This window comes from Pseudoliparis swirei, chromosome 17, assembly GCF_029220125.1.
Source record: "Pseudoliparis swirei isolate HS2019 ecotype Mariana Trench chromosome 17, NWPU_hadal_v1, whole genome shotgun sequence".
In the NCBI taxonomy this organism is placed as follows: domain Eukaryota; kingdom Metazoa; phylum Chordata; class Actinopteri; order Perciformes; family Liparidae; genus Pseudoliparis; species Pseudoliparis swirei.
This window is the reverse complement of record NC_079404.1, coordinates 2,772,723-2,785,797: the sequence shown is the minus strand read 5'-3', so window position 1 is coordinate 2,785,797 and position 13,075 is coordinate 2,772,723. Positions and strand designations below refer to the sequence as shown.

At 41.3% G+C, this 13,075-nt stretch overlaps 1 protein-coding gene across 1 annotated transcript; it reads right to left on the bottom strand.

The window, feature by feature from the left end:
- Positions 1-4,015: 4,015 nt before the first annotated feature.
- LOC130207548 (cationic amino acid transporter 2-like) lies at positions 4,016-12,588 on the bottom strand. Its single transcript, XM_056436194.1, has 12 exons — positions 12,578-12,588; positions 11,384-11,754; positions 10,694-10,849; positions 10,455-10,620; positions 8,981-9,114; positions 8,676-8,898; positions 7,877-8,013; positions 6,020-6,122; positions 5,752-5,876; positions 4,970-5,136; positions 4,295-4,403; positions 4,016-4,125 (listed from the first exon to the last, which is right to left on the bottom strand). Exons 1-12 carry the CDS (start codon positions 12,586-12,588, stop codon positions 4,016-4,018), a joined length of 1,812 nt encoding a protein of 603 aa, XP_056292169.1.
- Between the last annotated feature and the right edge of the window lie 487 nt (positions 12,589-13,075).

Below are 13,075 nucleotides of genomic sequence, written 5' to 3'. Positions count from 1 at the left end.
AGTGTCAAATATACCATTCAATGGAGAAAATATACAATAATAATATATATTTTTGCAAAGAATAGAGAGATGTCGATAGTTATTTCTTGTATTTCAAATTCTCTCGTTCACTGGAGACAGTTTAAGTTTCATTTTCCTCAAGTAAAGATAAATGTAGGGAAGCTGAAGCGTCCCTAAAAAAAGCCAAACGACGGCCAAGCAGCAGAGTTGAGGGAGTTGATCACTATCAGCTGATCTCAAGATTAATATTTACAGACTGAATTTAACAGAAGAAATCACCCCCAATATATTTATTTATTGATTTGCTTTTAAAGCCCTTTTGCTTTTCCTGGAAGTGCCTTTAAAAAAATGGAGAAACGCGTCCGCATGCTGATTGGCTCACTTGTTCTCAACTGTGATGCTTTCTCTGACTACACTAACTCATTTACTAATTACAAATGGGGGGTTTAAAAAATTTGAATTGGTAATGAGGAAGAAAAAAAACACGCTGACCAGAAGAGTTGCGTTGTAGAAATCGTGTTCTAGACTTACTATTCTATATTCTATTTAATTCCCCCTTACATTTTGCATTGATTTAACAATTTTATATTTTTTTTCATTGAAAATGTAAAATAAAGTCATGATATCCATAACCATTGGATATTCCTGGACTTAAAGATAGTTAAAGATAGTTAAATGGGTTTTGGGGCGTTGATAAAGTGATGAATCATCGTCTCTGTCAATAGGAGGATTTCAATTATTATTTGTATTTTATTATGTTATTATTATTGTGTTTGGTCAAATGTGATTTGTCTTTATTTTTATTAATATTTTTTTCTTATTTTTTTTTTTAAGCCATATCAGATCATATATTATATATATATGTGAGTTGTTGACTGAAATATGAAAAGAAAAAATTAAATTAAACACACAACAAAAAATAAAAAAAAAACACAATGCTATCATATATACACACCACCAGGTTAACGGGTCGGATCAATAAAGATAAATGATTATGTCCATGAGATTATACACAATGTCCCATCATTGCGCATTAAGTCCCAGAATGTCACTTAAGTCAAATAATATATATATATTTTAACTATTACATCGATTGTCATGACATTCAAAATGTAACAATTAAAATAAGATGAATTTATATTATCTTACATCCCTTAATTGCATCAGTTGTTTTAAATTTATTTTGAAACGTTATCGTCTTACGTGGTGAATTAGCCTGAGGTTATTTTAGGGTTAAATAAAAACAATTAAAAACTCTATATTAATGCATTTATCTTGGTTTACAATCAAAATCTTTCATCTGGAACTTTCGCTACGGTCGTGGACAACAACACACCGAGGACCCTCCACGCCCAGGTTGTCCTCCCCCCCCCCTCTCCGGGAGCACCGAGGTGCGGCCATATTGCGGCGGTCACGTTCCACCGCTTCTTTAATACGCAGACACATCCTCTAATTGCAATCAAAACAACAAAACAACATATGTCAGGCCCCTCGGAGACGGGCGTACGCGTGTCCTGCGGGCTCCACAAATGATGAGTGATGCTTGACAAATGAGCGCTAAGATTGGCTACATAAATTAGCCCCCCACCCCCCCACCCGTATATTGCCACCAGTTAACAGCCGCGGCCTCGGCGATCGCACCATCGATCAGAGCCGTGATTGAGGGAGAGAGCGCGCCGGCCGTGCGGATGGAGAGAATACAAAAAAAAGGACTGAACGGAATATTAAAGAGAAAACGGAGAGCCTCGTAATGAAGGAAGAGTAAAGAGACGCAAACGTTTTTACTTGATCGCAATTTCAGTTTTCAAGTTACGTTGAGGTGGAAAGTGACATCTTGATTGTGCAGAGAGATGAATGTCATCGCTAGTCCTCGGGCGGGTTATCACAGCTGCAGGAAAAAGGACTCAAAGGAAGAAGAATATGGATATTTATTTTGTGGGAGGCTGTCAAACAGAAACATAAAGGTTCGTAAATGGTTCTTTAAAAGGTTTTGTGGTTCTATGAAGAACCATCACCTACTGAAGAAGGTTTTCTTTAAGACACCTTTATAGGTTATTTGAAGAACTCAAGTAAATGGTTCTCTAAAGAACCCTGGTTGGAAAGGTTCTTTGTGGAACCACAAATTGTGCCTTAGAGACATTTTTGAAGGTACTATGAGACACCTTTATAGGTTCTTTGAACTATATAAAGAAATGGTTCTTCAAAGAACCCTCGTTTGAAAGGTTCTTAGTGGAACCAAAAATGGTGCCTTAAAGAATTATTTATTGAAGGTTCTTTGAAGAACTCAAGGAAATTGTTCTTTAAAGAACCCTGGTTGGAAAGGTTCTTTGTGGAACCAGAAATGGTGCCTTAAAGAACCATGTTTTGAAGGTTCTTTGAGACACCTTTATAGGTTCTTTGAAGAACTATTTAAGGAAACGGTTCTTTAAAGAACCCTGATTGGAAAGATTTTTTGTGGAACCAGAAATGGTGCCTTAAAGAACAATTTCTTGAAGGTTCTTTGTGGAACCAGTAACGCTTCTTCTAAGGCATCACTCTGAAGGATCGTTTTCGGTTCCAGATGGCACCTTCATGTTTCCGTGTGGAGGCACTCAGATGGTTGTAGTAATGAGCTGCATGGGACACCTGGGGTATAAGTTGGGATGTTGTACTGCGAGTACCCAAAGTTATCGTCATCCATTCTTCTTCTATCCCTAAAATATCGGGGCAGTAAAAGAATGTGGAAAAAGTTCATTATTTTAGTTTTATTCTGCAACATGGGCGAATAGATTAGCGGCAACTGTGGTTCAGAAGTTCGTGCGAGTCATCCTTCAATCGGAGGATCGATCGCTGGCTCCTCGGTTCATGACGAGTCCTTTACTCTTCACCCCAGAAAAAAGGCTGTGCGATCCGTCAGTGTGTGGGTGTACGATGGGCAGGTGGTGCCTTGCTTAGTGGCTCCTGCCATCAGTATGATGAGGGTAGGAATGAGGGTAGTCCAGCAGGGACCCTGAGAGGTCAATACAAGCCTTTTAACCTTAGGGTTTTTTTTGAAAATTCAATATTCTACAATCCCTTCATTTTGTCATTTTTGGTCATTTTCAATGTTTCACCCTGTTACCTATTTTATATTTACTATATTTTTTTATTTTTTGGTTTTAATTTGATTTTAATTAAAAAATTAAAAAAAATTAAAATTATAATAATTTTTTTTTTTAAGTGTGTTGTGCACTTTATGTTTGTTTTTTGTTGACCGAAAAGAACGACACATTAAACATTGATGGGGTCAAATAAATTAAAAGGCGGGGAGGGTGTAATATTGATTCGGGTCAAAATGACCCTAAGGCAACACGAGGGTTAAAAGGATTTCATAACCCGATGTCAGGGCTGTGGCCATTTAATCCCGTTTTAAGATTATTGTGCTTCATCTGGAATTACTAGAACCACATTCAAGTCAGGATACATGTACATAATTCATTTAATAGTAATTATTACAAGGGCAGCAAGACTAAATATTGTAGGCCCTCAAAGCTGCATCACCTCACATAAAGGTTGCCCAGTGTGTCGATGTGTTTCCAGCTTGCCTGCTGCCCTCAAGTGGTACAAAATAAAAATGTAATGCAGCTTGAATTGCTCATGGAAAAAGACCAGACGCTACAACTCTTTATCCACTCGAGTGAAGGTTTTTCTTTTTCACAAATTTATTAATAATAATTTATTTAGAATCATTTTACCGATTTAAAATCACTTGCACAACATAGATCAATATCTTTTTAAAGTCTCGTCGGTGTCAAGTACAGACATTAAAACTAAAATATTCAAGATTGCATAATCTTGAATGACAGATGAGCCATAATGGATAATATGACAATACTTATATACGTACAACATATAATACTGTTAGAATACTTTTAACAAAGCAATTGCATAAAAACATGCATCAAAACGGGTCGGTCCAAATAAAGCCTGAATGAAATACTAAAATGGGTTTCACGGTCATTCATTGATGACCTTGACCAGACTCTGACCGGCTTCTTCACGCCGCCACGTCGGGGTTCACGGCCGCTCGCAGCTGGACGCGAGCGTCCCGCAGCCGCTGCTTCTGGACGCTGTTACGAACCCCGTAGCCAAAGTAGATGATCAGGCCTGGAAGGAAAGAGTTGAGGCTTTTAAGAAGCCGATTTTCTTTAAAGAAAAGACACCATTGTGCATTTAGATCCCTCCACCGTCTACAAATGATAAAGACGAGCTGAAAGAATACAAACAACATGCCACAGAGTTGGTTATTTAGAGGTCTTGTAGCCAGCATGCCTACCCACTGCCATCCAGACAGCATAGCTGATCCAAGTCTCTCCTCCCAGCTGAACCATCAGGTAGGTATTCATGAAGATGCTTAAAACTGGAATAAAGGGTAGACCAGGAACCTGCACAAACATACATTATGAAAGGTTCAGTACGTTACTGTATGGAGGTTTTAAGTGGGGTTGTATGAAGTAAGTTCAATTTTGGAATAATGTTGAAATGGATGCAAGAATGGTGGACTCCTTTTTGGTTTTCAAGGGAATTATTTATAAAACAATTATTGAGTTATAAATGTGATAAAATACACACACACATATATATACACACACATTATATATATAAATTGTTTTATTTTTTGTTATTTTCCCTCTATTTTATATATATATTTTCTGATTTATTTGATTTTAATTTATAAGCATTTTTTGCTTCTACCTATATCTTTTTTAGTCTCTCTTTTGTATATTATATAGAATAATATTGTATGGTATTTGATTGACTGAATAAAATAAACAACAAGTATCAGACGGGCCTTGATTCAACCCTCAAACTCATCCCAAAAACCAGCTTCCTACATCTCAAAGATAGCCGCGCTAACTGACAAGACATCCTCATTGGAGCTGTAAATTAAAAAAAACAGGTGCAGATCCTCACATGCATGAAGTCCCGCCCACCAGCCCTTTCGGTTTACCATGAAAGCCGCTTTCGTCGTGTTCTGCGGCTGTTTCCAGACGACGGCGACGGCGAGGACCAGCGCCAGCATGAGGAGGGAGACGATCAGCGTGCTCCACAACTCTCGTCTGCGGAGGGAAAGCAGACCCTCGGACAGCAGGACGCTTAAAACGATCACCAGCATCACTGAGGAGGAACCACAGCCGTCAGAGGAAATCCTTGTTTTGGTTAGCTTGACATTTCATGAGGGCAACACACTACCCATCAAAAGTTTGGGGTCACTTAGAAATGTCCTTATTTGTCAAAGCACTGTTTTTTTCAATGAAGATATCATGAAATTAATCATAAACACTCTCTACATAGTTAATGTGTAAATGACTATTCTCTGGTGTGTAATGAAGTCTCTACAGAGGTGTGTAGAGGCCCATCTCCAGTGTTCTGATGGTACATTGTGTTATCGCCTTAGAAGACGGAGGGGAAGAATACCCTTGAAACCCTTTTGATGCGAGCGCAGCTGAAAACAGTTTTGCTGCTGAGAGAAGCTGTAAAACGGGCATTCCTTTGAGCCACAAGAAGAACTACATTAATACTTACAATAAAAATCATTATGTATAACCTTGTCCACGGCATGACTTTATTTTTTGATTAATTTTGCAATTCATGTGATAAATAAAAGTGAGTTTTCATGGAAAACACGAAATTGTCTGGGTGACACAACACTTTTGAATAGAGTATTTTGTGATGATCGTTGTGAAAGAGTTGCCGTTGGGTTTAAACAAGCAGAACAATGAGAGAACTTACAAATAATGATGGTGACTACGTTGACATTTTTGGAGGTGCGGTGGGTGGGTTGAGAGGGAGGCCTCAACAGACCCATCACACTGAAGGGCTCCGGCCGACGGATAAGACCAGGGTCTTCTTTGTACCTGGGAGGGGAAAGGACGAAGCAACATGCTAAAGATGATCCATCTACAAGCTCATCCCGTCAGGTCTATTTGTCATTTCACCGTTTCCCAGTGTTAAATGATCTTTTACCAAACGGATTAAGTTTACATCCAAGTGTACTTACCTTAAAACGAGAACACACACTGCAACAAGGGTATAGGCGAAGATGGTTCCAATTGAACTCATGTCAACGAGTGCCTTCAAGTCAAATAACAGGACCATGGCGGCTGCAAAGAGAACCAAATAGTGCAAGAGTCTGTGGGAAGCCATCGAATGTGGAGAAGTGACGTAAAGACATCACATGAATCACCTTGTAGCCCCGCCCTACAGCCTGCTCTGCTTTAGGGTCCGTTTGACTCCAAATGGACTATGATTTACAAAATGATGCTGTATTGAAGACTTTAAACTAGAGATTAAGACAATAAACTCATGTTTGCTGTGGGAATAAATCGAGAGAAGTAGAGTCAATTTCTCATAACTTATTCTCTACAACCAGATGAGTCACCCCCTGGTGGTCAGTAGAGAGAATGCAGCTTTAACACATGAAGCTCATACTTCAAACAGATCCACGGATGATGCTGTCTCCCAGGTACTGCACACCACACTCTCTCATCTGGACAGCCAGAGGGGGGGCTATGTGAGACTGCTGTTCATTGATTATAGTTCAGCTTTCAACACCAGAGTAGCCTGACTGCTTGAGCTGGGACTAGACACCCCCCTGTGTGCTTGGACCCTCCTCTTCCTGACCGCCCAGCCCACAGGTGGGGGGTGGTGGCAGACACTCACCTCACCCTGAACAACATCCCCCAGGCCCCCCCCCCCTCCCCCCCTACTGTACCCCCTGTACACACATGACTGTGTGGCCAGGTGGCCAACAACACCATCATCAAGTTGGATGACACACACAGTGGTGTGGTGCCTGATCCAACGACCAACGGAAGGCCTACCTGGAGGAAGAATTGCTGATCTGTCACTCTGGCCAGGACAACAGCCTCATCATGAATGTCACCAAAACTAAGGAGCTGATTGTGGACTTCTAGGGTACAACCAGAGGATGTACTCACCACTGGGGATTAACTACTGAGAGGAGGGTGGTGGGGTATAATACTGGGGAGTCCATCACGAGGATCTGACATGGTCAACAAACACAGACACTCTGGTGAGAAAGGCAAGGCAGCGCCTCTACCACCTCAGGCAGCTGCCAGAGGATCCAGGAAGCATCACAGCCTGGTTTGGCAACTGCTCCGCTCAGGACAGGAAGGCTCTGCAGAGAGTAGTGTTCAGCTGAACGCACTATTGGAACTCACTCCCACCCTGCAGGACTTGTACACCAGGAGGTGCAGAACCAGAGAATGCAGGATCATGAAGGATCCTCACCACCCCAACAACAGACTGTTTCAGCTCAGGCGTCAGGGCAGCAGGCAGGTAGTCGCCACAGAACTGAGAGAGAGAGAGAGGAGAGTTTCTTTCTTTCCTCAGGCCATCAGGATGACAACCGACCCACGACCCCCCCACACCACCCAACCCCACACACACACACACACACCACACACACACACACACACACAAAAATTGTGTTGTTTTTTTTTTTGTAATAGTGTGTACTGTTTGCTTTGCATTCCTGCTGAGCATTGCCACTTTCATTTCACTGCACACCCTGTGTGTGTATGTGACAAATAAAACATCTTGAATCTTGAATCTATACAACCAGAGGAGTCACCCCTGGTGGTCAGTAGAGAGAATGCAGGTTTAAGACTCTTCAGCATCGCTTTCGCTCGGCAGAACCGGCGGTTAACTCTACTTAGGGTTGAAAACATGTTTTTTTTTGTTCAATGGCAATTAATGTATCTCGTAACTGCTTGGTTAATCAACTTTGATAGCCTCACATACGCGATCGCACCCTTTTCTCAAACTTCGTGCACACACTGTAAAAAATAAAATTAAATAAAAAAATATATATATGATTGCAACTGCGGCGTACCGGCCACTGCTCCCGAGGACAGCGTGGCAACGACGGGGCTTTGCCTGGAGCTCAGGTAACAGAGGGGCTTGAAGAGCAGGCCGTCCCTCGCCATGGCGAAGAGCACCCGAGGCATCGGGAACATCACGCCGAGGAGACTGCGGGAACACGACAGCACCGCGAGCAAAGGGAGCGCTCGGCAACACACCGACCAGGTCAGACAATCAAGTCCACACGCAAGAACAGCATACACGAGCAAATATTTCATTTTAGACCGTCTAAATTATAGTAAAACCTGCGCTAAAAGAAATTATTTTCACTTTTCTACCATGCAAGTAGAAATTCTGCATCCCAACAATGGCTAGGTCATTTAAAAACGGTGGCACAGTTACAGAAGGCAACTTAACTCTCCTGTTACCTTCAAATGCACCAACATCTTTTACCCTTTTTGACCACAGCAATTAAAACCTCCAGAAAATGATTAGAATTAATATAGTTTCCCAAGTTTAAATGTGAGGTACTTTATGTTTGTTTGTTGACTACCTAAATAGATCTTTAAATAAATTTCAAAAGTTGATATTCCTTATATGTTTTACACAGTGAAAAACAGCCTGGGGTCAAATTGAGTTGTGTTCAGGACATTGAAAACATATCATCATGTGAATTTTAGGTTTTCCCAGTTGTCCCCAAGAAATTAGGTTAAAGTCATGAAATATGAAGCAAAAAAAAAATATGTTAATCATTCTTTTGGAGACATTGAATGGGTAACAGGAGGATTAAGACAAGCAACTGGAACCGACACGGGGCGACGGACCGGTACCTTGTTGACAGTGCACAGAGGGATCCCACCGCCACGACGTACTTCGCGGGCTCCCAGCCGACATGTTCGAAGGCCACAGGTAGAGGGCTGTGGCTGTCGAGCAGGTAGTAGGGCATCATGAGCGTCAGAGCGGCCGACACGCCGAAGTAGGCCAGGAAGCAGATCAGCAGGGACGTCACGATGCCCAGGGGGATGGCTTTCTGCGGGTTCTGCACCTCCTCCCCTTGGAAGAGCGTTTCCATCAGCCGAGGCAACGCTGCCGAAGTCAATTTACACACAATGTGCTCTGTAAAAAGAAAAGGTACCCGTGGTGGCGATGCAGTCAAATCCCACAAAGGCATAGAAACAAGTCGCTGCTCCTTCCAACGTGCCGTCGAAGCCGAAGGGAAAGAAGCCGCCGACGCCAAAGTCGACCGTGTCATTGTGCATCGTCATGTTCCTGCAGAGAAACATCAATTCATGACTAACATTAATGTGAATCCATATTGCGTTGAACAGAACAAAAGACCATAATGCTCAGTTAAACAGGGAAATAATTTCAAAAAAGAAATCCATTTAAATTCTATAGTAGAATTGCAGAAAGAAAAAAACAGCCATGAAATGTGATATTTAGTGTATAGATATCATTTTAGGCTCAGTATTTTTTAAACTCGGTATTATAAATGCAAGAAATGCAGATTCTTTGTTGAGAACTTTACACATTATAAAAGCACACAGACATAAAACCAACTCATTATTAAATAAATGACGAAATGCCTGTTTATCGTGTAAATGTTTACGTCACGGCCTGCAACCCCGCTTTTAGAAAGACTAGTGGAAAGCGAGCTCACTGCAGCCTTTAATACCACATATCTGCACTCAGGTGATTGCACAGGCTCCACGTTGTCATTTAAAAAATATATCCAATCTAAAACTCTGCCAAATATTTTTCAACTTGCTTTTCACAGGTTGGACTTATCTTTTTTTTTTTATTGTTCAGCACAAATCAGGTTGATTGCAGCCCAATTTTTTTTATAATGGTTTATTTTATAAGGGACAGTGCACATTGATAAAAACATTTCAGCAAATGTGCCAGAGTTAGCCAAGAGGCTATTTTTCATCTGTCGTCCCAAAATAATCAAAGTTCTTCGTCAAATAGTTATTTTTTTGCACAGATATACGTATTTTCATTGTTCTAACTTTAGGCTGAAAACAAAAACAAAAGCACATTTGAAAAACTGGATAAGTCATAGAATCATCAACTCCTCTTGTCAAAAGGTCATTTTAAGTTAAGAGCCTTTATTAAAGTCGTGTACAATTAACCATTAAAATGGATAAAGGAGAATAGAATCATGTTTATGAAGGTATTTAGAGCAGTAGTTATTGAAGCCTATTTTCCTCTATAATGCCACTAACTAAGACAAAGTAAACAGGAAGCATGACGTCATTCAGTTAGCCGTTTTAGCTTATACAAGTATATATTTTGAACTGTTAAATCCAAACCAACTAGCCATTAGTAATTCCTTTAGCACACAGAAAACCATCACCGGGTCACTTTGACACTGGAAATTCTTTTTAAAACCGGATGATTTTGAGAGTCACCCTTTAGTTATTATAGAAGGAGCACTGTTGAAGATTTCTAGAGAGGAGTCATGGACTTTTATTCACAAGGGACATATCTAATGGAAGTATTAACCAAATATCCATAATTTACATTCAAAATAAAGTATTTTCTGCATTCACAATTTAGACAAAAATATTTGAATCCCAAATGAGCGTTAAAAAAAGGAAAAATCTCACTCCTTGAGAAGAGTTGCATTCAGGATCGTCTCCCGACTGATGCTCCAGTTGCCGAGGTCTCCTTTAATGCAGCCAGCGATTATGATGAAAACCAATACGAGTACATTCACCCCCGTAATCACGGTGTTGATGACGGCCGACTCCTTCACGCCGAACGCAAGAACCCCTGAAATTAGAAAAGAGAAAGGTCGGCAAATTCAAAACACAAATATCAGAACGATGAAAAAGAGAGATCTTACCGGCCAGCAGCATAATTATCCCGGCGGCGTAGAAGTCGGGGTACGTGGCCAAGCCGTTCGACTGCATCGGGGTATGCTTCTCCAGAGTTCGAGCAATAATGTTGTCCAAGAGGTCATCGAAGGTCCCGGTCCAGGCTTTGGCCACACTGGAGGTTCCTGAGAAGAACAAAGTAGCATCGACACATTTAGATTCATACTTTTTGGACTATTTTACTGTGTTTGGCTTCATTGTTACACAGACCATTGGTCTAGTCATGTTGGAATTTTAATAGGTGCTTGTAGGAGCCATTTTGTATTGTTGGACCTCCCACCAGCAGGGGGCGTAGTGCCACTATCAAATAAGATAAGACTCTAAATCGATCATTTAATGAATAAACATCAAGCTGTGGAGAAGACTTTAAAGTAGAGACTATGAACTTATCATGTTTACAATGTTTACTGAGCGAATACATCAAGAGAGACATTACATAGACGGCCATACAATCAGAGGAGTCGCCACCTGGTGGTCAGTGGAGAGAATGCAACTTCAACACATGAAGCATATACTTCTATATAACCAGAGGAGTCGCCCCCTGCTGGTCAGTAAAAAGAAGGCAATACATGCATAAACTCATTCCAACTACCACATTAGCATCACCGGTTTTTGCCACCTGGTGGAAAGCTGGACTTTTTTTTTTTTTTTTTACTTACCAATGACGTAGGACAGCAGCAGGTTCCAGCCCGCCACAAACGCCCACACCTCCCCCAAGGTCACGTAGCAGTAGAGGTACGCCGAGCCCGTCTTGGGGACCCGGGCTCCGAACTCGGAGTAGCACAAGCCGGCGAAGACGGAAGCCACCGCCGCCACCAGGAAGGAGAGGATGATGCTGGGGCCGGCCACCTCCCGGGCCACCTCCCCCGCCAGCACGTAGACGCCGGCCCCCAGCGTGCTGCCCACGCCCAGCCCCACCAGGTCCAAGGTGGTCAGGCACCGGCAGAAGTTGGACACCTCGCCATCGGGCTTCATGGGCTTCTTTCGGGTCAGGCTCCGAATGAAGCGTAGCACTTTGGCACAAGTGGTTCTTAAGAAAACGGCAAGTAAAGAAACCAAAAAATGAAAGAATTACATATATGTAAAGAACAGTTTGGTGAATTGCTGTTCAAAAACATTCTACATAGTGGGTACAAGTAAATAGCTCCAGAAAATTCACAATTAAACATGTTAACTCAGAAACATTACTGTGGAAACGGGGTTACTTACAATAAATACAAATATTATTTTTGTATTACATGTTCTGACATTGTGTGTTTGGATATGCAATATCTTATTAAATGTGCTTATTTAACATTGCACATGGGCTAAAGCCAGAATTCAAATGCATCTCTTCATTCTGTTAAAAGGTTAAGAGTCAAAAGGTTTACATACATCCATATATTAGAAAATCTGTTGGCTAATAAACAATAAAAACTGTTTGCCGTGTTTTTAGGAATAATATGTTTTTTAGATCTATGAAGGATATCTGAATGAAGCCTCGTGACAACCTTCAGAAGAGAGACATGAAGTAGACATGTCGGACTCAGTCTGAAAAAAGTCTTTTAAAAAACATAAATATTCCATCCAACACACGACTAACGTGGTAAACGATCGAAACTAAAAAGATGAAAATGTCCCCATTGATTGCATTACAAGTTAATTAGTTTTTCCATATATACAAATGAGACATTATCTGAAGAATAACTGTTGGTGGATTATTTAAATGTGTTTTTTTGGGATGTTTTTTGTGTCACGGAAGCAAAATGCAAACATTTCTCAAAATTGACCAGCGCATGATGTGCAATGTTTCGCCCTGAAGTTTTCTCGCCTTAAAAAGTGAACTACAGGCAAAAAGTGTGGAGGAACATTACCCGCCAGCCATTGCGAAGCTCCTTCCTCCCTCGGACTCCTTCCTCCCTCTGCCTGAAGCTCCTTTCTCCTCCTGCTGCTGCACACCTGGATCCAATCCAGGCAATCAGTGCTTTGAGGTGGGCGAGGCCTCCTGAGGGAAGCCCTTCACTACTGTGTGTGTGTGTGTATCTGCGCGTGTGTGTGAAAGTTAAACGTCAGTTTAAGTGACTCTGTCGTCATTTAGACGTTTGAAATTGCAGCGACACGCCGGAAAAAACAAACATGCATTACGAGCGTCGGCAGGTTTCTCTGGATATGAAAATATAAACCATGAACATTGATAACAAGTGTGCTCTCAACTTGTATTATGTTTCTGTCTTGTTTTGTTAATTGATTGAATACTGACACCTGTGATTGTTAATGTGGGTGTGTACCTGTAATGTGATTGGAGTGTTAATGAATAAATCTGATTGAGTGAGAGCAGCTGTGTGTTTGACGTCAGTCACGTCGTTGTGTCT

What these genes read in the sequence shown, in the direction of transcription:
- LOC130207548 (XM_056436194.1), bottom strand. An exon ending in GCTGCTGTCCTACGTCATTG is followed by an intron (nt 10,850 to 11,383) that starts GTAAGTAAAAAA and finishes TGTTCTTCTCAG; the next exon opens with GAACCTCCAGTGTGGCCAAA. An exon ending in AATGCAACTCTTCTCAAGGA is followed by an intron (nt 9,115 to 10,454) that starts GTGAGATTTTTC and finishes GTTTCTCTGCAG; the next exon opens with GAACATGACGATGCACAATG.